This window comes from Clytia hemisphaerica, unplaced genomic scaffold, assembly GCF_902728285.1.
Source record: "Clytia hemisphaerica strain Z4C2 unplaced genomic scaffold, Clytia hemisphaerica genome assembly, whole genome shotgun sequence".
In the NCBI taxonomy this organism is placed as follows: Eukaryota; Metazoa; Cnidaria; class Hydrozoa; order Leptothecata; family Clytiidae; genus Clytia; species Clytia hemisphaerica.
The window spans coordinates 123440-149790 of NW_027103682.1; the positions used below are offsets into that span (position 1 = coordinate 123440).

General features: G+C 35.1%; 2 protein-coding genes and 1 long non-coding RNA gene across 3 annotated transcripts; all 3 read right to left on the bottom strand.

Moving 5' to 3' along the window:
* Positions 1-6094: 6094 nt before the first annotated feature.
* On the bottom strand, positions 6095-9061 carry LOC136803790 (uncharacterized). The gene is made up of 2 exons (XM_067060516.1): positions 8907-9061; positions 6095-7618 (listed from the first exon to the last, which is right to left on the bottom strand). The coding sequence occupies exons 1-2, from the start codon at positions 8933-8935 to the stop codon at positions 6352-6354; spliced, it is 1296 nt and encodes a 431-aa protein (XP_066916617.1). The 5' UTR covers positions 8936-9061; the 3' UTR covers positions 6095-6351.
* A 6779-nt stretch (positions 9062-15840) lies between these two features.
* Positions 15841-16611, bottom strand: LOC136803805 (uncharacterized). The gene is made up of 2 exons (XR_010846204.1): positions 16411-16611; positions 15841-16225 (listed from the first exon to the last, which is right to left on the bottom strand). It is a non-coding gene; the product is annotated as an uncharacterized lncRNA (long non-coding RNA).
* Positions 16612-22016: 5405 nt separating this feature from the next.
* LOC136803791 (uncharacterized) lies at positions 22017-25268 on the bottom strand. Its single transcript, XM_067060517.1, has 3 exons — positions 24781-25268; positions 24163-24220; positions 22017-23785 (listed from the first exon to the last, which is right to left on the bottom strand). The coding sequence occupies exons 2-3, from the start codon at positions 24212-24214 to the stop codon at positions 22293-22295; spliced, it is 1545 nt and encodes a 514-aa protein (XP_066916618.1). The 5' UTR covers positions 24215-24220; positions 24781-25268; the 3' UTR covers positions 22017-22292.
* Between the last annotated feature and the right edge of the window lie 1083 nt (positions 25269-26351).

Sequence of the window (26351 nt, forward strand, 5' to 3'; positions counted from 1 at the left end):
AAATTCATGGTCATTCAAATTTTCTGAAAATTTTTGAACAAATATTTCAGAATCATTAATTTACCACTCCAGTCAAAATTTGGTGTTGATTGCATTAATAAATATTATTTTTCAATAATGACGTCATTTGAATCTTACTCATGACGTGTTTTTCGATGTATTTTATAACGTCAAAATCAATTTTTGACCGATATCTTGAGATTGGCTTATTGCAAATTTTTGACCCAGCACTTTTCGAAATCCGCTTATTGATATGATTCTTTTGAGCTATGAACGTTAAGGAATAATTGGAAGCAGTGCGCAAAATATATTTGGGACATGCCTTGTTTCACCCGAGTAACAGACAAACGAATGGACAGACGGACGGACGAACAAACACAGCTTAATTTATAGGACCTCCACCGGGGTAGGTCCAAAAAGTAATCAATAAATAATTGAAGGTGGTCAGTGACCACCTATCGATTTTATCGGTGATCGAATACTCACTCAACTCCAGATTATGTAGCGTTGCACTGGTTTGAATTTTTGTGGATGACATACAATGTCAGCAATGGCGCATGTATCATGATCCCCGAAACCTGCCACTGGAAGACAGCGGACAAGGAATGTGGGTCTATTTGTGAGTAGCAGGTCTAAGAGAGCTTCTTTTCTTGTATTGAAATTAATATGTTGAGACATTTTGTGTTGATCAAATAGTACGAAACATCCATATACAGTGTTACATTTACTTTCTTTTACACCCCTTTATCTTAACTAAATTTGGCACAGGTTTGAAGGAAAAATAATCACTTTTGATTTAAAAAGTTCTTAAGAAAAATTCAAAATTAGCGTGTGTTTTTCTTTTCCGAAGCTCGTATCCTTCTTGCTTTTCTTATAATCTTACAAAATTGGTTCTGATATTTAGTCCTCATTCCTGAAGGGTTGCTATCTTTTGGTCATTCTTTTTCCATAAATCCAACGAATTGTAAAACTTATTTCAATTAAATTTTTCTTATAAAAGAAAGGCACTTGAAGAATCCTTGACCCCCTGATCGTAAAATGATGATTACAGTTTAACGACGAATGATTTTATTGATTTCTTTTGAGGCACTTTTATGACACCAGTCTTGTTATTAACATGATTAGTTTTCGTATGGGACATTAGGAAGCAGAACTTCAGCTGAGATCCTTCAGTTACAATGGTTGATTGATGAAACATGTAAGCATTGGTAATTATCCAATTTATGCATTGAAACGTCTCTTCGTTGTGAAGTGTAATCTAGCAACTTCAATTGAAGAATACGGAAGAACGAAAAACTGTACGAGCTGCGGATTTCAACCCAGCAAGGCCTTGTCTTTCTTCTTTCGAACTTTTTAGAAATCGCATCGTAAAAGAACGTCAATCGCGCAAGCGTGGGGGTTTATTGGAGTGACCTAATTATTTTCACTTTTCATCTTCACCTTCGCAACAAATTATTTGATTGGGCTTGTTTTGCTTGATTAACGTGTAGTTTACCATTTCGAACATTCCCTGAAAAAATGAAAGAAAACAAAGCAATCAAAGTAGAGAAAACGTAAATAAACAAAGCTGTTGCAAGTTAAGTCTGTGTTGCAAGTTATGGGGGTTTACGGTATCTATTTTTTTGCTCAAGCCTTACGCTCTACATTCTCAGACCCCCTCAGGTTTTCGATATCATATTATAGTAGGTTATATATAATATATATAAATATATATACCAAAAGTATCAGCATTATATTATGTATATTTTGCCCACAGAGAAACCCGTGGATAGGTACATTGAACAAAAAAAAGATCTGAGCCCGCTGAATGTGTGACGTCATAATTACTGCTTTCAGTTTGCGTGTTTTGAAAGTTTGATCAATTGATGTGTACTCCGTCTTGGTGAATTTTTTTTATGGCATGAAAACAGAATATGTAATGTCTTTAAGAACAAATTTCTAAAAGGCTATTGTTGTTCTGTAAATATTTCTTTTTGGATTAAGAAATTCGATCTTTTAAATTGTTCTAATGATTATATATAATATTTCTTTATAAGCTTTGTTTTCTTTTTAATCTTTGTGTAAACCTGCATATATTTTGCATATTTTCCAACTAAATTCAACAACGGCTTTTTCGTTCCTCTATTTTTGCATACAACCTTGGTCGCCTGTACGTACAGGAATAGACCTTTTTTGCGAAGCGAATTTATGAGCGAAGCAGTTTTGCTATGTGCACGTACCTTTAACTTCTATCCCAAGCGAAAATTTGCTATAAAATTTGCTATATAAATCACATCTTCAAACCGATGCTTTTATCAAAATGACCTTGAATGGTTTGGCTTGAAGCCACGAAAACTTTCTCGATTTGGTAGCTAGGACTGCGAAAAATGCCGTTTTAAAATGGTGTACCCTAACAGTGTAACAGCAACAAAATTACCGGAAGCCGAAACACGGACTTAAAATCTGAAGTTGATCGAATTGCCGCGCGGGCGGCATGCATCTAAGCAATCTAAGCAGTGGTTCTTCGGTTTTAAATGTTTATTCTGCTGTTAAATGGAAAAAAATTAGTTTGAACGTTGACAGAAAGGATCCTCATCATCCCTTGACTTTTAACAGCAAGTATCAAGTATCAAATAAGGTCAATTAATGAGAGGTTTTTGCAAGTCGCGTGGGCGGGCGGGAGGAGTGCTCTTTTAGTGAACGAAACTTACCTTGCAAAGCCAAGCAGTGCGTCTCAAACCGCGATATTTTGAGAGCACGGAAGCGCGTCAAAACGCCAGCTTTTTTAGACTTTTGTCTCGTTTACACAAACGCTGCAATCCTGTGTAGGCTTTGGGCTCAAGACTAGAACCCACAATACGAGACATTGGCCTGACCGAAAAAAAATCATCATCATCAATTTTGTTAATTGTCAGAGTCGTTTACTCACTGGAAATACGCAACTTTCTGAAGTTTCGTTTTTTTTCGGTTGTGCTTCATTTTAAAAATAACGAAGATGAAAAGTTACCATCAATCCCGCGAGTAAAAGAAAGTACTCCAACTAGTCTACGAAAAGTGCGCTTGCACGGCGAATAGAATATCTCGCAAATTAATATATGCATGAAACTGACAAAATCCTTTCTTTTTTATGCTTAGGTGACGTCACCATCGATCCTGACTCGACAATGGAGAACCAAATTTGGCAATGTATAATTATTACGAGCGGCCGAGAAAGTTTGTGTGACGCAAAAATTGCGCGATAAACGAAGCCCTAGAAGAACGCCCACTGAAAATTGAAACCAGGAATTTATTGAATATTTCACTAATGAAGTATCAAACTTTTTGTTTTTTGTAATTATTATAAATTCATAATTTTTAAATACTACTTTTTGAATGTCAAAGGACAATTAAAGTGAATTTAAGCTGATTGGGTGGATATTGGGCGGACAGGCGTTTTGCACGTGCCGAGATTGGAAATTAAATGAGAGTAAAAGACAGGGGCGTCTTAGTATGTAATATTAATTCATTATTCTTTTATTTTTATTTTTCGCGAATGAAAAATGAATTTTTGATTTTTGAATTAAGGAAATATAGTATAATATATATTGTATTTGATTGTCAATGCCAAAAGATACTGACGAATAATCTGCTGTGTTGCTTCGCTATTTACCCCCGGATTGTTTTAGTAGGCACTTCGGTCACGTAAATAAAAACACGTGTATATGTTGAAGCCGACTGTGGACTGACCGCAATTGCAATTACATAAATTATTGTGGAAGGGAACGCTTGAGACGAATGTTTGGGAAATCAAAAAGACAACTTTTGTGAGAATGTTGAGTTTTGTTTATATGGCTGTTTGTGACGCACTGCCAAGTGGATATTCTATGATAAAGAAGTACGGAGATAATCAAATTTGTCGAATTTGTCAAGAAATAAATCAAAACTGCCCAAGCACCAACAAGCCATTTTTGTACATTTTTGTTTTTGTTTTATTTTTATGTTTTGATGATATCGACAGACGATTCGTGATTCGAATAAAAATGTTCGATTGTTCGACGAATATTGTACGATTTTATTAAGGCACCATTTACACTAGAATAACTAGAAGGAAAACGAGAGCGATGCGCGGGTGGGCGGCGGCAGGTGTTATGCCGCCGTGGATTATGTGGTGTGTTTGGGGCATTAAGGCTCTTACGACCCTGTCTCTATAGCGGCTTTATTAATTAGAGGGATTTTTAGAGTGTCTCTTATTTTGCTAGCAACTTGCGAATTGAGGTGGAGTCTGGATCGCTTTGCAACCCTTATACAATACGGCTAGTTTTAAAGAGGCAGCCATGTTGAATAATTATGTACTCCAGCATAAAAACAATGATACAGTCATGCATATGACTGTATCATGCATATTTTAAAAATTCTCTTTAAAAAAAAGGTCTATAGGTCAAGGTTGATGTCCACATTGGCTTCCAGCAGTTTCCCATGAAAATAATCCCAAAAATAACTGAAAAAACTGAATAAACAAATTTGTCTTCTGCGGTTTGAAATCAGAGAATATCAAACTAGAAACAAATATCAAATATCAAACAACGTACAAACCAACTTCAACAACATTTAGGTGGCCGCATCTTTTTGATTAGCTAGACTATAAGGCGGTCTCCTTTCATATATTTTTTGTGCATATCATCACTTGTATCTTTTCTGTAGTGTTAAATGTTAAATAAATACTTACTTACTACTTACTTACTTACATAAAATTTTCGAGCAGGTTGGTTGGCAGGTTGGCCGTAGCTTGATGTACCATTTTTACTTTAGTTGGAACCTCTTGCTCCGCCACAAGCTTTATCCTATTTTTTCAAACGCCCCTTCCTTCTTCTTTTACGCCCACGATTTTTTTTGTGAACGCCCACGCACTACACTGCCGATGTGCAAGCAAAGTTTGTATCCTTATTGACTGGGACAATAATATTGTTCTTTATACCAAATGAATAATTTTGAAAATTTTGAGACCCTTTCATATGAGTCAGCAATAATTATACACGCGATATTTCGCGTAAAAAGGCAAATTTTTGACATTATAATTTGCTTGAATTTGGCCCATTTCATGCTGATTTTAGAAGGGGCCTTAGAAGGCTCTTCAACACTTGTATCTTATGTATCTTATACTTATACTTCAACCAGAGGCGTTGTGGGAAAATTTTTCTGGAGGAGCCAAAATGTCCCCCCCCCCCAATTTTCCAAAGTGGTGCCCCCACCTACTAATTTCTAAACCTTTACTAATTCATTTGCCTAGGCATAACGAGGAAGGAAATATTAAGTGGAGAAGAACAGATATATCTTTGATGAATGGAAAAGGGAAAAACAGGCCCCATGGTTGGGGCCGACTAGAAAATTTTTAAAATCGACTACCAAGATCACTAAATAAGAATAGACAAATTGCTAGAGAACTTAAAAAAACAATGTGTAATGCGAGCTAAGCGAGCGAAAAAATGATGTTTTATGATTTCAATATTGTTGTCAGCAAATTGGTCTTGGGGAGCTGTTAGATTTTCATTTAATAATGCTATATTGTACACAAAAAAACTTGTAAATTAGCTAGATTGCAAAGAAGTTACCACTTAACTGTATAGTGAGCGAAAAATTGGTCCTGGGCGCAATTTAAGGCGCATTAAGTATGATTTTTGAGATTGGGGAGTTTAAAATATCTCTTTTGGCGCCCCTTGCTCTTCGGCACCCCTTCAAAAAAGCTCTGTTTGGGGGGAGGGGGCATGGCCCCCCAGCCCCCCCCCCTGCCACAACGCCGCTGACTTCAACGCCATATCCTTAGGACCCTATTCCTACGAGTGCAAGATTTACCAAATGTTACCGATCGAGTAGGCGGATAAGAGAAGACAGAGAAAATTTTCAATTAACAAACTGTTATTGGGCTACACTTACCTACCCTGAGTTATCACTATCAGAGAGGCCGAGTTTTCAAAGAAAATATCAGCCCCTGACGACCAAGTTTAGAAATTTTATCGCGCATATGTGTCAGTCTAGTCACTATAGAGAGAATTAAAAATTAAGAGCAAACATTACCTATCAATCACTTATTTTTCAAAAATTCATGCCATCACGCCACCACACCACCTGTGATCTCGTTGATGATGAAGAATAAATCTTTATGCTTTCTTAATCATCAGAATTACAGATAAGGTGATAAAAAACACCGTATTTTACATAGTTACATACAAATTAGTCAAAGAAACAATAATGTGAAAAGTAAATAAATGTTCCAAAATATCGTACATAAATATTTTATTGCTTATAGATCGATTTAAGAAATTTCTGCCAAGACAAACCATTTGCCAACCAAACTTCGAATTTAAAACAAACGTTTTTTCATCAGGTTCAATATCATTAGCATTCTCCTTTGTCATTATTCAAAAGAGCTTCCAATTCGAATAATTTGCGTCTCAAATCCTCTTTAAAGAGCGCTACCTCTTCTAAGCACTCTTCATTGAAATCATGTTCTTCTTTAAAATTCCGATTTTCACCTAAGAATCCGTTAGCATTATCTTTTGAAGGAGAAACAAGAAAAACATTATCAGAGCTTTCAACTACTTTGTCTATCAATCCCATTTTTATAAGATCTTCGCATGAGTCTGTAAAATAGTTTTCCCGTGTTAAGCTACCTTTTCCCGAATCGGAACCATCTGAACCTTCATCGGATTGATTATCCCCGACATCGGCACCACTATCAGAATTCGATTCCTTCCAATGATGGCCGCTCTTCGAATTCTTTTTTTGTCGACATTCACATTGCATTCTTTCCATAATAGCGTTCGAAATGGTACGTCTCAAATGTGTATTTTCTGTTAAAAGGAGTTCTTGCTTTTTTATTTCTCGATCTAGGCGCACGTTAAGTTGCCGGTAGACGATTCGTTCTAATTGGAGTTTCTCATTTTGTATTTGTTCGTTCATTCGTTCTTTCTCAATTTCCAACTGTGAATCATATTTGTCTTGTTTATCTCTTAATTCCTTTAACAAACGATTAAATTCTTTACGGCAATTAGCGTGCACGTCATCCTGTACCTCGTCGCATGACGGGACCGTCGAGAGTGTGGAAACACTTGTGAAGCAACTGTCTTTAGTACCAAGGGATCCACAGCTGGCGAAACGATCACTATATTTTAAACCGTCGATTGAAGATCTCTGTGGTGTTGAAACGTAGCTTTGGTATGAGGATTTACGCGTTGAAGTATTACGACTACAAGGGAAGGATGTCGTAACAGAATCTTTATCGTAGCTTTGATTCAAATAACCTGCTTTGTGACTTGAAAATTTCGGTAGGTTTTCATCAACATCTTTTTGAATTCTTTCACGCTCAAGTTCCATGATTTTCGTTTTCAAAATGAAATTTTCTTCCTTTTCTGCATCAAGATTTAGCTTCAACATGTTAATATTTTCATCGCAGTCTTCTAAAAGTCGTCGTAAATAACGTAAACGTCGCTCGTAATTACCGACAAGCTCTCGTTTCTCACAATCGAACTGAGTTTTTAATTCCTCACGAGCCAATAGAAATTCTTGTAGAAGTTTATCACGTTCCTTATTGATCAACGTGTTTTTCCATGTTTCGTGTTCTTTTGCACGGCCCGATTGGACGGCTTTGTTCGTTAGCTTCATGCTAGAAAAAAAAAGAAGGAAAACTTCACGACGTTAAATTTTTCACATAAACCGCTAATAAAAATTCCCAATTGACTCCTTGATTCGCAGAGAGACCATTTGACAGCGGTTGCATAACGACCTAGGCGTTATGTCTTTCTTTCGTTTCGAGCGTAAAACTCCTTCCCTTCGGGATATGAGCACTGCTCTTGTTGTGAATAGTGAAATTCTCCGGATAAATCGCATGCGCACTGAGGTTTTAATGAAGCAATAGAGAATTTCGAAACCTAAGCCAATCAGCTGTGTTTTAAACATTCTTTTATTTGAAATCTCTATTGATAAACATCTTTTGTGAAAGTTGTTTATTTATGTTAAAACCTATTAATAAACAATTTCCGGTGGAGGTTACTAGTGCCCACCTATAGCAGTGCCTATAGACCAAGAGTAAGGCCTAAAAGCCTGGAACTGTCTATTGTGTAGACTAATAACGACCCGAACCTGTGTATCACAAAGATATTCTGTCTATGTAATAGCCGAAAATCATTAAATGATTTAGAACCAAGTCTAATTTTAAAAATGTTTTTAAATAATAGCTTTGATTGTGATCTTCGATAAAGGCTAGAGTTTCAATACAAAAACACAAATTCTGGTCTGCTAACGAAACTTACTTAGAGCTCATCAGAAAATTTTAGAAACAAATAGTATTTTTGGTTAAAATTTTTTTAAATTCAAATAAAAGTCCTAATAAATCCCTCTTTCCGTACGTGACCAGATTTCGGATTATTTTTTTGATCACCGCATATATATTTTCATTATATAGAAATTTGAGCATTTATGATTAAAATTCCCTTCTCGTATTTCCAGAGATTGGAAAACAAGACGAGCTCCCAGGACTCAACTGGAAATGATAATCACTGCTATCAGCCCTCACGAACAATTATTTATACAAGCTGTGACCAAATATTGTGGCAAGAATTCCTCCCCCCCCTAGTATCAATGTTGATGGGTGGAAAGGCTGCCACCATGCTCAGAATAAGCTCACATCAACACTGTACTGATATTAGGGGGGATTTTCAAGAAATCGGCACATATTTTTTACTGATTGTAGATGAGAATTTACCGCTTCATACCCAGCAGGGGTAATTTTTGCTTATCATCAAAGAGCTTCGCACGAGTTTGATTTGAGTCGTTTTTTGACTTTCGACTTTTTCCGAATCTTCCCAAAGTGGCAGAAAAAATTCACAAAAATCGGAGCTAATTCTTCCCATCCGTTGGACGTCTGTAAAATCATATATATAATTATATCTCACCTGGCAATTTTGCGTAGAACTTGAGCCATTTTTGAATCTCCTCTTCTTAATGGCACAATTCCAATACTGTAACAGTGTTTATAATTTGACCTAAAATTTGACAGGAATAAGAAATTTACAATCCATCATATTTCACCATTTTTTTCAAATTTGCTGAAATTAAGAGTTTGAAATTTATTAAGTAGGACCTGTGTAAACACTACAGCTGAATTTGTCTCAAAAGTGTCTCATCTACCTAGTGAAGAATATCGCAGACGATGCCCGGTAAAAGATTAAAGGTTTTTATGTATATCCAGCCTTGAATTAATAGAAGTCCAAAGCTGAAGAATATCGTCAACAGACTTTTTTTATATAATCATATTCACAATCAGTGTTATCAAATGGAGTCATAAAATTTAACTCCTTGCTGCTTTATACTTCTTGGATACCCATGATTGAGGTGAAAAGTATCAAAGATTAATGATTCGTCTGAAGCTGCGGTCACTTTTACTAAAATACGTTCAAAATCAAACGTTCAAAGTCCCAAACCGCTTTTAAGTTTTAACCGTCTGTTATGAAATTAAGGTGCGAAACAACGTGAAAACTAGTTCTACGAAAAACTATTATATATCTTTATTGTGATAAGTCTTCTTGAAAAACCTGGCAATTTTTACACCATTAAGACCATTTATAACTGGAAAAAAAATATTTCTTGTGAAAATGAAAATAATGTTTTTGTTGCTGAAAAAGTGAAGGACAAAAGGAATTTTCCCTTGTAAATACATAGTGTTTTTTTCACTTTATTAAACCTATTTTATAAGAAAAAAATGAAGAAACTCTCAATTTCCAAATTTTCAGGTCTCTGGCCTTAACCTCTGACCCATTGAAACCTCAATATGCTAAAATATTTTTAGTTTCCACCATTTGTGAACCTTTGTTACCGGTAGCGTAGTAAATACTAATGCTAGTTTTAGATAACTGTTAGGCTTTTGAAAGATTTTTTTTGGTCAAATTATGCTAATAGCAAAATGGCAAACATTCAACTGAAGCAAAATACATCTGTCTCCCCAAAAAGTATGAAATGTTTCGTTCATGAATTTTTCCCACTTTTCCCAAAAAGACGAACATCTCGCAACAATGTACTTGTAGTATTCAATATCCTTGAAAAATAAGAAAAAAATATGAAAATAATGAAAAAAATCTTCGCGCCAAGCCATATGCTGCAAAAAAATGGAAATGAGAAGAAAAGAGTGAAGAATAAACCCAGTATAAGTTTTCGCTTCTGTAAATGAAACTCTCTTTATTTTTCATTCCTCTTCATTTTTTTTCGAGAGAATTTCCTGTCAAAGCAGTTATGAAATTTTCCAAGTTAGATTTTGATTATAAATGTTGTGAGTTTTATTAGCACCAACAATTATTTTTTTCATTAATCATATTTCACTCTTTGTGTTGGTGAGAGAGACTGAATTTCGAAATCGATGCCAATTCTCGAAAAACCACTTATTTGATCGCATGCACATGATGTTAAAATATAAAAATACAACGCAAAGAAGAAAGTTGATAAAAATGCAAAAAAATAATAATATTTGAATCAAAAATGACAAAAATAAAAACACAATAATTTGATTTCAAGATAATCAAGATTTATGCTCAAAATGAGTAAATTTATATATCACTGTCAAAAATATTTTCAAAAATGTTAGCAACAAATCTTTTCTAAAATTTGAAAATAAAATCACGAAAGAAACATATTTTTACGAAAAGACGCTATCATAAAATTTCATCAATGCAGAATTTTGGAATCAATTTTTTATAAAAAGCATTTGAAGAGATTCTTTCTATTCATCAGAATACGTATGTTCAATGAACCACATTCGAATGGCATCGATTCAACTAAAAGACCAAAACACAAAAAATGAACAATTTATTCTTCACTGCCTAGTAAAATATAAAAGCGACCAAGGTAAGAAAATAAAAATAAAAGAGACTAGGTTAGGGTTCACCAGGTAGGATTCACCGTCAAACGTCTGACATCTTTGTATTGATTTCCCATTAACAAAGAGATTAACGTCATAAATCTGGTATAGTAAACTCGACCCAATATCTTTGCTATGTGTTTTAAAAACCACAAAAGATTAGTTGCTGACCTCATACCACAGCATGAGCCCTTGTCCTCAAATATCCTGACGACCGAGATAGCAAGACCAACTATCTCAATGTCTGATATTATGGATAAGATTCCTAAAATGTCTTCCAAATGTATATACTAAACCAGATAGACCCGTGAGAATAAAGGACTAGTATATAAAGATATGGATTTTATCTTTTACTATATGTAAAATTTCCATTATATGTATATCCCGTCTGAATGAAAAAAGCAGAAACCCGGCAAAAACCCAGCGGGAAAACTTTCTTTACAGCGGATTTTACGTCAGTAGAAACTAAAAAGAAATACGACTCAAAATATTTCAAAATATTTTTAGTTTTAAATTGTCGTCACATAATTCGTATATCTTTTCTGTTTTTAAAAACCGCTTTTATTTCAGACAGAGAACCAAAATTTATTAGGTTTAAATTTAAATTTTAAATCTATTAGGACAGTTCTATCTCTACAAAAAATTATCACTATTGAATCAATAGGTAGTCTGACCATCAGAAGAGATTGGTGTGGTGTATACATAAAATGACAAAAAAAAGGACAAGACCATAAAAATGCCAACCCTGAATCCACTACGATTTTACGAGCAAAAAAAATATAATCCAAAAGAAGAAATCTTACACACTTTGTTCATACTTTGATCGGTTTAATTTTTGCGAGATCTAATTTCGTGAACCAAAAAAATCACGACATATTTGGGATTTATTTTCGCGAATCAGCTTTTCCGAAAGTTTTATTTTCGCAAAAAAAGGTTTTTATCCTGGCGCTGGTGCTGATTGATGAGAACAAATGGTTTTCCTGTCAAACTCAGATGAATTTTAAAGATTTCGGTTAATTACAGTTGACGCTCTCTAATTCGATTTTCAAGGGGAATCGGATTTTCATCGAATACGGGAGCGTATCGAATAGTAGGAAGTCTCCCTAATCCGATAAACACGAGGTAAATATCGAATTATAGAGCTGAGAAAGAAAAATATAAGCGAGACTCGATTGGTTTGAACGCGAATCAGGACAAATGTCTAAGTTCTTCGGAAGAAAACTTTCGATATTTGCCTGTTTTGAAAAGTTTTGAGGAATCTAATTTCGAAATTATAATTCAAACGCAAAAAATTTGAATTTCGAACTCCGTCCTAAAGACCTTTTTACACTCTAGAAATCGAATAAGAGAGCGAAAAACCTTCTAGGGACTTCAAATTTTCATCGAAAACGGGAGCTTATCGAATAATAGAATGTCGAATAGTAGAGCGTAGTTTATGAGAGTTTCTTAAGCAAATTTGACTGTGACTTTCAATTTGATCGAAAACGGGAGCTTATCGAATAGTAGAACGTCGAATTGGAGAGCGTCCACTGTATAATCAAATCTTAAGAGTAAGATCTACCCTTTCGGAAACATTATTCAGGACCTCAAATTCTCCAGACTGGTTCGAAGTCTGTCTGTCTGTCTTTCTCTCCAAAATCTGTCGTCGAATACCGCCTTTCGTATTTATAAAAGTGAGAGATTTTAGAAGTTTTTAACTGGAGTATGGATAAAGAAAATATTAAATTAAAAGAATATCAACGACTATTGAAAAAAAAATAAAAAAATTCTGGCGCTCATTTAATATATATCATCAGTTCAGAAGCAGCCAACGAGCCCATTTCCCCGAAATATCTGTTTCCCTTTTCCAGGAGAGAGCTTTTTTTGAAAAATGGGGAAACAGATCCGATTTTCTAGGAGAGACCATTTTCTTAAAACTATCTGTTTCCCCCTCCAGCTGATGACGTCATCAGAGAGAAACAGATCAATATTTCTAGGAGATGACATATAATAAATTGGGAAACAGATATCTGTTTCCAGAAAGATGATATTGCATTGGAAACAGATTGAACTTTCTGTGGGAAAACAGATATCAATCACAAAAAGCAAGGGAAACAGATGAAAATTTCCAGGAGAGGGAAACAGATATCCTATTTCTTATAAGATTGGGAGAACAGATCAAAATTTTGATTCTGAAAACTGTGGAAACAGACCAAATTTTCTAGGGAAGATACTTTGAGATTAAAAATTTAGGTTTTGAGGAGAAACAGATCTCCATTTCTAGGAATAAGATTTTTGAAACTTTTGGCCAACAGATCAAATTTTCCAGGAAGGCTATGCCTGGGAAACAGATGTTTAAAAAAAGGTCCTCGTTGGATGCTTTAGGAAGCTTTAGTTTCTATAATCAGATTTAACTGGATCAAAAACATGCGCCAAAATATCCTTTCAAAGCATTATCCGATTGAGAGGCTTTTTTTAATTGGTGATGACTGAGATAATCAATATCTTGATATAGCATTTAGGTGTAATTTGCCTAGACGTTTACTTACACTTTAGTTGTTGTAATCACCGTCAACAAAATATTTCTCATAAACTATACTCTTAGGTGCAAAATAAACGCCCTCCCCCCCCCCCCGCTTGTTAATTTTTCGATTTTTTTCTAACCCCCCGCCCCAGACCTTATTAGGACCCCCCCCATTTATTTGGCACCTAAGAGTATTCTACTATTCAAAGCGATCCCTCATTCGGTGAATAATGGATCGTTTTGAAATGATAAATCCAATCCCCCTTGAAAATCGAATTCAAGATAACGTCAATTTTTGTAACTTTTTCCCAAGACCTTATGGAATCGTCTAGACTTGGTGATCATTTTTCAGACCTGACATATACATTTTATTCTTTAACAAGAACCATATAAAAGTTGAATCTCTGACCTTGCATACCGTGTACAATGTCCTTCCGCAGTCGGAGACGAATTCTTTCAATACCAATCTATCCGAAGGTAGGGAGAGGGTGCCACCCTTTCTCCCTGGATTTCTCCACTTACCCTTGATCCTTCTCTTGAAATCACTAAGCATCAAGCAGAGAGGCATCAAGTATCCCCAACCGAGGATTTAACTGAAGACCTCGCTCACCGTAATCGATGCTCTTTCTCTGAACTACGGTCACTAAAAGTGTCTTTAGACCCACCATGTATAGTGAGTTATCAAACCAAAACTGTGAATGTCAGATAGAAACTAAAAGGTAGTCGCGGCAACAACGAGAACACTGTTACCGAAAACTAAACCTTTTGGAGCACTTATTGCAGTGAACTTTTGAAAGGGTAAGGAGGCCAACGAAAATGAAAATTTCCAAGATTTAACTATCATGACCACGCCATGTTTCATAAAACTTTTCCACTCATATTTTCATGCTAAGACCCTAGTGTACCGCACGCCAAAAGGTTGGAGCAAGTAAAAATTCCAAATCACATTCTCACACAAATTGCTGGGCGATCTTTCAAGCAAATGCATCATAAGTTGGTCTACTGTCGACATCCCTCATCTAATTCCGACGTCTTTCTTAGCCTGGGTATAATAGAAAGGTCGAAATTGCTGATCGTTAATTAGTTGTCAGTGAGGAAAACATCTTTTTTCAATCAGTGATTCCAACCTTCCTGTTAATTTTTAAGAAGGGTATCGGAATTTTACGAGGGATGTCGACATTCGACCACGGTTCATCGTCATTTGAAAGATGTTTCGTTCTGTGATACACTGGTCTGTTGGACACTAAATTCTGAACTATGTAATATCTAAGCTTTAAATTAAATCACCAGATATCTGAGAAGCCTCAAAAGCAACTTTTCTTTTTATTGATGAGGCGAGTTCCTCGGTGAAGATGAAGCATTTTATTTTGAATATTTCGAAATGCTGTATTAAGCTTATCTGTTGCTTTTAAAACCAAATTTTAGAGGCTTTTTATTGTATTGTGTCATTAAACAGAGAGGTTTGAAACTTTACCAACGATGAATTATTCAGTAATTTCCAACAAAAAGCTCAAATAAATATTTTTGAATATATTTTTTCATTATATGATAGTTAAAATATCATTTCTGAAATAATAGTCTTTTTTTTAAGGTATAAATAATTGTTGAAATAGTTTTTATTTTAGTTCCTTAACTTAAGTTCATTTAAAAATTTCCTATTAGGAAATGGAAAAATTAAACTGGACCCCCATTGCGCCTTGAGTATATAAAAGTTACGTAGAGGAATGTCTTTTGTTAAATCCTTTTAAATTTTGAGCGCCATTTTTTAACATAGAAATATGACTAATTCGTAAATTCTTAGCTAAGCTTACAGTATATCAAAATTTTGAAATTGTTTCTTCTTGTTCTTTGGTGAATCCAAAAAATTAATGACTAATCATAGAAATTAAAGTCAAATCAAAAGTGAGTCTTTTCAGCGAGATTTTAAGCTAAAAAGTCAAAAAAGAAAGAAAAAAATTGACAAAAATCCACTTTTTTAAGATTTTGACCGTTTTTTGACCATTTTTGGTCAACGAGTGATCCAAGAACCTCCAAATTTGGCCTTGATTTATTTGATTCTGTCCTCCAGCGAATTGATTTGAAGTTTTACCACTGGGCACCTTTCTATTATTCAGGCAGGTCCGCGCAGCGGACCTGACTGCTTTGTTTTCCTTACCTACCCCCCCCCCCTTCGCCTTCCTAAATTGGGCGGCGCCAAAGGTGCCTAAAAGAAAGTGGAGACTCTCAGCTATCCAACGGACTATAAACGAAAGCCTTTAAAGTTTGAACTAGCGATTTTCTTTAAAAAACTTAGTAAAAAATGACCGTGGCACTTAAAGGGTTAAAAAAAGATCTATTGTTAGATTGGTTTAGAGAGGATATACGCGGGCTTGAAACCGTATTCTTTATAATAATAAAGATGTCAATAGAATCCAAAAGTATGAAATAGATGAAATAAAAGAATTGCACTTTATTGTCAGCAAGTCAGGTAAACCAATTCTTTGACATTTTCGCCTTCTTCCTTCGTATTTGCTTTTTGCACATAATAAACAGCACAGTCTCAAAATAATCAATGTCCGAATTAATTTAAAATTTTTCGTAAGAGTATCCCATTTTATCTGAAGCGTCCATTAAAACATCTTGAGCCTGTCCGATAATGCTTTTCACTGTGCTATGTCCGGATTTATTTCCATCATAATATCCAAAATGAACGGCTGCTTTTTTAGCCAATTTTTCGATTTCTCTCGCTTTAGCAAGTGTTTTTTGAGCGTAATTTAGTTTCCATTGAATTTCATCTCGTTTGTTGTGGAACTCCGGTTGACCGGGAACTTTGTATTCTCTTGGTGCATGCGCATAACGGAAATTTGAAGCTTTGACCAAAACTAAAAAAGAAAAAGTCAATTCAACTATTTATGTAGGTTAAACATCAAAAGTTTAATTGAAAGTAGCCTGTATCTATCCGAGGAATGTTCATGACAGTATAAAATCGCTCCAAAAGGTTGAAAAAGACCAAAACACGCGCAAATCGCGAAGTTTTTGGTTTGCTAAAGTATGACATAATACATACCTATCGAAGCCAGGAATATAAGAAGTAGCGATGCTCGCATTTTCCTTGTTGTAAACAATACACTTTCGCATTAAAGACAAACAAAAGCAAAACCAAAAGATGAAGAAACCTTCAAGATTGTTTTGCGTGCCAGCAGATTTCAAAAATGAAAAGAGCGATCTTCCTTTTTTGTGCAGCCAGGCGTGATAAATGAATTTCAAACAAATATAAACAACACAAAAGTGTTTTGTTGTCTGTTCGGTTTTGTTTTGTAAATAATTTTGATTAGGAGAGGCCAATTTAATTTGTTGTTTTACGGGCCAAGCTACCCAAAAAAGAGGGTCGGTCGGTCGGTGAAAAAATAAAAATAAAAGTAGAATTTCACCGATAAAATCTCCTAAAAAGGCATTAGAAACTACAACATCTTGACGAAGATGCGAAATAGAAAATAAAACGACAAAAAAAGCTCGAATTCATAGATAAAATGAAAATTGAACATAAAATTGGGAAAACTACCAACATTTTGAAAATTTGGCTGTCTGTACAGCAATGAAAATAAAAATATATTACCAAAATAAATTTTATTTCGATTTTTGGAATTTCAGGGTCGGTCGGGCCCGTAAAACAACTAATCAAATTGATTTCGCCTTATTTTGAAAAAATGTTTAAGCCATCCGGGCTAAAGTTCAAACTGATCCTTACAAAAACTGTATACTTTTAAAAACTTTATTCAATACACGTTTTTTTTTTAATTAGAACCTAGTTTATAAGAACATATAGGCTGAAATTCGTCGAAAAATTAAGAACATCTTAAGAACATGCCCAGCCTCAGTTTGGAAAAAAATGACAATAAACTACAGTTTTTTCCTCTTTTTAAGCAGTTTTAACCGAATTTAGGGGTGGATCTTCAAAAGTCGAGAGTCAAATATTGTCCAAATTTTGCCAAATTTAAGTGCTCTTTATTTTGTATCATATTGTCGATTTATAGTCTGAAAAAATAAGAACGCATTTAAGAACATTTTAGGCTGAAAATTGCTAAGAAAATAAGCACATCCAGGCTCAGCCAAATTTTAGGTGTTCTAATCAAAAAAAAACGTGTATTTGACGGCTTTTACGACCGTTTCAATCAAAAATATCTAATTTGACCGAATTTTCAAGTTTTTTGTACCCCTTTGAGGAGCTTTCGAGGTATTCGAGGGTTTAGAAACATATTTTAATTGTTTTCGTGTTATCATATCGTTTTTCAAAACGAAAATTCAATCCTCTTCTTCTGTCCAATTCACGACCTATAATGGTGTATATTGCTTTGGAAATTTTCAAACGAATTATATATGCTTTGTTCCCGTATTCAATACACCGTTTAGTAGTGCCGACTGCGCACGCGTCCAAACAATTTTCCACTGTTTTGATTTTAGCGACCGCTCTTTCCCGTAAAAAAAACGGTAGGTAAAATTCCGGTTCTCGTAAGGAAACCTAGCAGAAAAACGGTAGGTAAAGAACTCCTTTTAATCATAACTTCCTTTCCTCTCGATGAATTTTTGTGAAATTTTCAGGAGAGATCCATAAAATTATCATTGATATCATGTTCAAATATCTAAACCATTCTCTTTAAAGGAAAGAAAAAAATTGACAATGTTTACATTCCTCTAACTTTCCACAGTGCGCATTTTTACCTACCGATTTCACGGTGGAACACGGTGGAGATAGCGAGACTCCTAAACGGTGTATTATTTCAAGAAGAAAGTGTACAGACCATACGGGACAAATACAGGACAGCAAATAAAGCCATACTGCATATATTGAAATTTTTGTGGGCAAACTTCAATATGACAAGCAATATGCTGAATGGACCTACCTGATGATTAAAGTTAGATAGAAATGCGAAAAGAAAAATGAAAAAAATCGGTCAGAAAATATAGCGTTTAGCGAAAATACACAACACAATAAATTCATCATTGATTGTTGATGGGGGGAGAGAGAAGAGTTGTAGGGAAATAATAAATAGGAAGTTCTGGTCGCAAAAATCAGTTTTATTGACAATTGAATCATGCTTGATGGTAGGGCATTGCTATTAATAATGTTTTTGAATGAAAAAACAACCAATTATAAGGAAAATTGTTATGAATAATATTTTTGTGTGAAAAGCATAGAAATATAAGTAAACTAAACGGCGATTTCCGGCATTTTCAACCGGAAAATTTTTTTCCTCAAAAATCGGACTCGGCCATGTTTTGGGCATTGATAATACCCATCTTTGAGCAAAAATTCAGAAAAAACTAAAAATGAAAATTCGAGAAAATATCAAAAAACCAATTTTTCCGACATATTTCCGGAAATTTTTTTTTCGAAAATCGGGCTCCGTCACATTTTAGGTATTGTCATATTGCATCACTGCAATCTTTCGTTGGAACTATCATAAAGTCGGGATTATTTTGGCTTATTTTCTTCGTATCTCCTAGACGAGTGATCATAACGATACAAAATTTGGCCTGAGAAGTCTTTTTATAACAAGTTAAAAGTAGGAAAAAAACTTTTTTTTCAGGAGATCACAAGTAATCGGGCACTTTCGTTTTCTAGAGATCCCTCTATCCCCTCCTCAACCCGGCTGAGATCCCTCTAAATCGGAACCGAAATAATTCCGGATTGGAAAGTGCTAGGAACTTGAAATTTTCACAGAAAGTCCCTTTCCATGCCCTTCAAAGGATAAAAGAAAAAGAAACAATTTATTCTAATCCAATTTCTCAAAAATTTGCAAAAACTGAAAATTTTAAATCCGATAAATCCGATTGAAAATCGCCGTGCATCAGTGTGCAAAATTTCATAAATAAATATAAAGTACAGCTCGAGAAATTCAAGAAATACTTCTGTCTTTCCGGCGAAAATAGGTTGTTCCGGCGACTTTTAAAATAGTTCCGGCTTCAAAAATCAATTTTATTGAAAATTGAAACATGCTTGATGGTGGGCATTGCTATTAATAATGTTTTTGAATGAAAAACCATCCAATTATAAGGAAAAAGTCCAATGAAAATCTAGAAAAACGGCGATTTCCAGCATATTTCAGGCATTTTCCGCCGGGAAAAAAATGTTCTCAAAAATCGGACTCGGCCATGTTTTGGGCATTGTTAATACCCATCTTTGAGCAAAAAGTCAGAAAAAACTAATGATGAAATCTCGAGAGGAAAATGCCGAAAAACCAGTTTTTCCGGCATATTTCCGGCATTTTCGGCCGGAACGGAATTGAAATTTTTCGAAAATCGGGCTCCGTCACAATTTAGGTATTGACATTTTGCATCAGTGTGCAAAATTTCATGAAAAAATATAAAGTACAGCTCAAGAAATTCAAGAAATACCGTTTTTCCGGCGAAAATTGGCTGTTCCGGCGATTTTTAGAAAGTTCCGGCTTCAAAAATCAATTTTATTGAAAATTGAAACATGCTTGATGGTGGGCATTGCTATTAATAATGTTTTTGAATGAAAAAAACAACCAATTATATGAAAAAAATCCAATGAAAATCCAGAAAAATGGCGATTTCCGGCATATTTCCGGCATTTTCGGCCGGAAAAAAATTTTTCTCAAGAATTGTACTAAGCCATGTTTTGGGCATTGTTAATACGCATCTTTGAGCAAAAAATCAGAAAAAACTGATGATGAAATCTCAAGAAAATGCAGAAGAACAATTTTTTCCGGCATATTTCCGCCATTTTCGGCCGGAAAATTTTTTTTTTCGAAAATCGGGCTCCGTCACATTTTGAGCATTGCCGTTTTGCGTCATTGTGCAAAAAATCAGAAAAAACTAATGAGCCAATCTCGAGAAAAGCTGGTAACTAACGGACGGACGGACAGACGGACGGACAAAGGTTAATTTATAGGACCTACAGCCCACCGAGGTAGGTCCAAAAAGACAAATGTAAAAGAACTTATCGACGTGATTTACAACTCGTTCACGAATCACACACCGTTTGAGATGGGAATGTATAATTACTAGTATCTTAAATGTCCAGCCTTCAGCAACGTCACTTTTGTACAGGTTCTTGATACAAGAAGCTGTCGAATCAAAACTATGCGTTTGATTCATAGAAGTTTATAAATCTTCTTCTTAATATCAGCCAAGAAAATAATTTTACATCAAAATGGTTCAAACAAAATAAACCTGTACAGTGATAACTATAAAACAATAATAACTATCGGTCATAAGTATGGTCAAATAGAAATTATTAAACAATTGAGAAAGATTGTGAAAAATTGAGAAAAACCACTCAATGTCCATCGGTTTCTAAAGAACATATGAAAAAGTTGTACATGGTTTCTCTTGGATATACATAACACCCCTGTGTCACAGATCCGCTGGGACCCCAGCCCCACTGGAAAATTTGGGGAAAATTTCGTCCCCGGTGGGAAAATACCCTAGAATTTCAGCCCCATTGGGAAATTGACTTTGATTTCTTCCCCATTCGAAATTCAATGTTTCAAAATTGTACTCCAAAACCATCCCTACTGAATTTTTAAACCTTGGAACAATACAATTTCTATCCCCATCGGGATTTGAAAAGGAATTTTTATGCCCATAAAGGAAAAAAAACCACCATTGTAAGGTCATTGGTCGGTTGAAAAATGAAGCTCGAAACTTTTTTTAATGGCGTAATCTTTTCTGCAGGCAAAAATAATTGACACAAACAATTGACAAAAAGTTTTCACTCATGTTCGCACGAAAGTGGAGACCGATCTTAAAAGAGGAATAGACGCTACTACGTAGACAAAAACCCATGTTGTGACGTCTATATGCTTTAAGTTCAGGAAAGAAAAGAATAGAAGAGACAAAAGTAATAAAAACTAAATGTTATAACATCATCCAAAATTATATATATACAATATCTACTATTTTCATGGATTTTTTCAATTACACGTTTTTTTTTTATTAGAACCTAGTTTATAAGAACATATAGGCTGAAATTCGTCGAAAAATTAAGAACATCTTAAGAACATGCCCAGCCTCAGTTTTCCTCTTTTTAAGCAGTTTTAGGGGTGGATCTTCAAAAGTCAAGAGTCAAATATTGTCCAAATTTTATCAAATTTAAGTGCTCTTTATTTTGTATCATATTGTCGATTTAGAGTAGTCTGAAAAATTAAGAACGCATTTAAGAACATTTTAGGGTGAAAATTGTTAAAAAAAATAAGCACATCCAGGCTCAGCCAAATTTTAGGTGTTCTAATAAAAAAAAAAACGTGTAATACTTTTTATTTCCCCGGTGGAAGCGCCACTGTGTAAAATTAAGTAAAAGTGTCCCAGAAGGTGCAACCAAGGTTTTCCTCGAAGGAGAAAATTTACGAATTTAGAATCTCATGTTTTGGCTTGAAACGATCTCGTTTAATGTATTATTGGGCTCTTCCAGAAAAAATCCGTTCAGTGGGGGTGGAGTAAGGGTGGAGGATGAATTGTCCAGGGTCCCAAAAAAAAAAAGTCCTAAAAATTGCATTGTCCAGGGGGTAAATTTGCGATGTCCAGGGGTAAATTTTGGTGTCCAGGGGGTTAAATTGATGATTGTCCATGGGTATAACCCATGTCCATGGGGTGAAAAATGAAAAAATAATATATCCTACACCCCCAATGAACGGACTTTTCCTGGAAGAGCCAATTTTCACTCCAGAGTTGCTGTTTTGTATTCTTGACAAAATACTTAAGCTTTATTTCACTTTCCCTCACTTTTAGTACTTAGAAATCGGGGCAGGTCAAAACGAGGATAACAATAAGAATGCGTTAGATTAGTTTGAAATTAGCTATGTGAACGTAATGAGGGTAAGGCGAGCATTAATTGAAGCATAATACGCGACTGTTTAAGTATTTGGAATGCCTATGATTGCAACAGTCTATCTACGAACTATTGAAACAACGTTAAGAATAAATTTATATTTTGGTGAAAATGTCTTTTAAGAATGTTTCGACCACCTGATCCTCTTTATCACCAACTAGCGCGTCAATACGATCGATATCAATATTAAATTTCTTGCCAATGACCGTTGCTATAGTTTGTGCTCTCGCCAATGCTTTGTCCATTGCGACAAAAGCATCAAATATACGTTTACCAGTTGATTTGCAGTGTCCAACCAATGTTTTAGCAATCAATTTACGTAGAGATCGTGCGCCCTTGATATGTCGTTGTAAGTATCCAATGTGTTGTAGTGAGATTGGATCTGACGATTTCTTATCGCCTGTCAGCTCGGTTAAATCACTTTCTTCGGCAGCTGCAGCAGCTGTCTTGCTTGGGATTTGATCTTCAACATCTATGTTAAGGCTAACTGGTTTCGTTTCAGTTGCATCGTCAACTGCACCGACGGTCGCTTCCAGCTCATTGAGCTGCTTCTTTTTCTTATCGATCATTTCTTTCCAGCCAATCATACGCAAACCTGATGGTAAATCTGGTAAGAACTTCAATGGGATAACTGCAGGATCTGCCTTCACTAAGAAAGAACGTAAAGATTTTACTTTTTCTGTTAATTGTGTTCTTCCTGTGGATGTTGATTTCTCGGTAGGCGTTTTGGTGGAATCAGCGTCCTCAAACATGTTGGCAACACTGTCATCAATCTTCCCGATGTTTGATTTCTTGGATATATCAACTGCATCATTGTTTGGCAGGAGATCCGCATTAACTGGACTTGATGTAGCTGAAGAATCATCATTCAAAGCATCTTGGTGATTGGTGGATGCTTTGGAGAGATCTTCAGACATTTCGTTATCCTTGGATGATGTTGTAGAAGTGATCGAAGGTGTTGTGCTTTCTGAGATGTGAGTGTGTTTCTCAGAGTGATGCTTTTTCTTCGATTTCTTTCCCTTCTTATGCTTTTTACTTGATTTTGGAGTCGTTATGGGAGAAGGTTTTGCAGGTGTGGAAGATTTAGCTGTTCCTGTTTTTGAGTCCTTTAATTTCTTCAGTGTAGCAAGAATGACTGCCTTCTTTGCGAGTTGCCGGATATCGTTTCTCGTTAACTTGTGATGTTTAGAAGCTTTCAATTCATTCATGATTCCTTTCATACCGGCACCGGCGTGAGGGCTTGGAGCTCCGTCATCGCCACCGTCACTTACGGGGTCAGTGACAGTTGCTGTAGCTGTTAGTTCATCAAAAAGTTCACTAGATGGATGATGTATATAAGAATAGATATCGTCAAAGGATGGGTAATCGACTTCCCGTTTTGAACGTGGGGACATCAAATCGACGGCGTCATCCTCTACGTTGACGCTTACCGTAGGTTTTGAAGGTGATATAGAAGCGGTCGACGCTCCCGTCATAATGTCATCATCCTGAGAAAAACCAGCGTTGGAATCTTTTGGTATGAGTGTTTTGTATTCGATACTTTCGATTTGAAGACCACTCTTTTTCTTCTTGTTCTCTTCTTGCGATCCTAAAACGAAACAGATTAGAGATTAATGATTAGCCGCACGAGTTTCACTGACGTTTCAAAATTGCCTAAACTTCCTCCTTAATTTTTATGGCCTTAGAAGAGAATATTTCTTATTTCCATCCATAGATTTTTTTTTTAACTTTTTTGAAAATTACCGAAACTAAAACGTTCGATCATCAGTTAATCAAGAATTACTATTCTCATGAAATTAATTGGTCTAAAAAGTCAAATAATATTTTTTCGGCCAGCAAAAATCATCGTTTGTATAAGGGTGATAACAAAAATCAGGGTTGTTACGGATTAATCAACCTTCTTCTCCAAGCTAAATGCATTCAGCTATATAATTAAATGAGAAATGAAAATTTGAAGTGATTTACCTGTCACAAACGTAACGATTATAAACAGCGTTAGCAACCATCTCTCCCGCATGGCTATCTAAAGGATATAAATGCATTCAGGTTTATTTTTCTGGTCTCGGCACACCCTGATGAAAAAAAACCTAATTTGATACATTAATCCTTTCAATATGTAAAGGGTGTATTGAGGTCTGCTGTTCTACTGCGAATTTTCAGTCGAAGATTTCAGGACGCTCAAAGCTTTGGTTTAAGACGAATCGAAATTCCAGTACGGTCCATCAAAACCTTGCAAGAAATTTTAGCTCAGAATGGTCGAATTTCTTTTTTCTCAAATTTATTCGAGAAATCAGGTAAATTTATTGGTAGGTTTTATTTCGACATATTTCAATTTAGAGATCCGTGGTAAACGGTCAGTTGAAGTATACGACCAGCCGAACCTGAAGATCGTACTGTACATGTAAACAAGAGAGAAACTAGATACGATCCAGGTTTCAGAACACACCATAAGATTCATGTGAGTGGGAAGTATAACCTCGATTACTTCATATAGTGAAGTTATACAGCACTTGGCTTTTAATACGACCTGGATAACTGTTAAGGCAGTAAAAAAATGAGTATGTTTCTAGAAAAGTGACTTACCTTGATCCCAATCAACTTGACAAAAATAATCTACAAAAATCGCTCAATCTTTACTTTAAAAAAAGTAAGCATCAATTTCAAACTTGTAACATAGTCAACGCCATATATAAAAACTCCAGAAAATTTAGATTTAGAAGAGTTGAACCTTGCCTCTTGACAGCAGCTTGATTTATTCGCATCGATTAATCAAATTTTCATCAAATGCTGAAAATGTGCGTCGGCAAGAGTTTGAACCACGCTATCTTTGTAACGAAATTCAATTAAGGAGACTGGAAACGAATTCTTTATGCTCTCTTTGAGCATGATTATATGATTTTTTACTATGGGCACTATTAAATTTTTAAGATTCGCCGATTCATTTACTGTATTTCTTTATAGTAGGCGTTTTTTAATAACAGGGTTTTGCTGAGATTTTACTCGATCCAGTTTTATCTAAGAAGCATTTTAAAATTTCTTGAGAGTGAAAAAAACCCACACTTTATCTGTTATTAAAACCTTTTAAATATAGCTATCAATAAAATTAAAAATAACTTTTGATCGAGATCGAATTACATTTACATTTTATGCTCGTCGAAAAAATAATCGTGGGTGGGTTATGTTATCCGTTAAATTCTTTGAACAAAAAAAACAACTCAAAAATGAAGAAGAAAATATTCAACTTCTGGTAAATTCCTGGTGTATTCACATACCATCTCTTAATGAGTGAATAAATCTCATAAATCAAGATCAGAATTGTAAAAAAAAAACATATATATCCAGCTGGATTGACCTCCTTGGTCAAAATTCTTGATAAGATCTTGAAAATCTTAGTAAGATCTTGGCAAGATTCTTGGAAGATTTAACAAGATCTTGTAAGAATCTTGCCAAGATCTTCTGTTAAAATTCATTTGCAAGAATTTGCAAGATCTTATATGAAAACAATTTGATATAAATCAATTTGGCTACCATTAATAGGGGGAGGTAACGATAATCAAGAAGTTTAGTTTTGCAGATGTTATTGCGGAAAGATATTTTTTTAAAGTTCATTCGAAGCTCGGCCTCTGATACTCAGTAGCGTGGAGGTAGGAGGGGGCGGTGCCCCCCTCCAGCCGATATTTTTTGGAGGAGCCGAAATACAAAAGGCGCAAAAAGACGCCTCTTATTACTAATTTCAGCGCGCCTCTTATTACTAATTTCAGCGCCCCTTTTCTTTTTTACACCTTTACACCTGGTATAGTCTACAACTGGTAGTTTTCGACCCAAAAGAGAGAAAGCACCCAAATAATTTCGTGCTCGCTTCTTTTAGTAGGGGGAAATTTGTAAAATCGCTCGAATTTTTTAGTCAAAGAACTTGTTATACCTTTTTGGAAAGCTAAGGGATAGGGGAATCAAAATAACTTGGGTGCCAATTTTTTTTCGGACACTTTGGTGTGATTTTCGGACAAATACGACGGTCTCAGGCAAAAATCATAGGGTGAAAAATTAATGAAAATTTTAGCTTGAGAAAACGGAGACCTGTTGTATATTTTTGGAAAGCTCTCAAAAAAATAAGATTAATGATATATTGCGAGTATAGGTGATTTCAGTACCTA

Coding starts and splice junctions, on each gene's coding strand:
- LOC136803790 (XM_067060516.1), bottom strand. CDS start 8,935: ATGGCTCAAGTTCTACGCAAAATTGCCAG. Junction 7,619..8,906: donor GTTCTACGCAAAATTGCCAG/GTGAGATATAAT, acceptor TTTTTTTTCTAG/CATGAAGCTAACGAACAAAG.
- LOC136803791 (XM_067060517.1), bottom strand. CDS start 24,214: ATGCGGGAGAGATGGTTGCTAACGCTGTTTATAATCGTTACGTTTGTG. Junction 23,786..24,162: donor AATCGTTACGTTTGTGACAG/GTAAATCACTTC, acceptor GTTTCGTTTTAG/GATCGCAAGAAGAGAACAAG.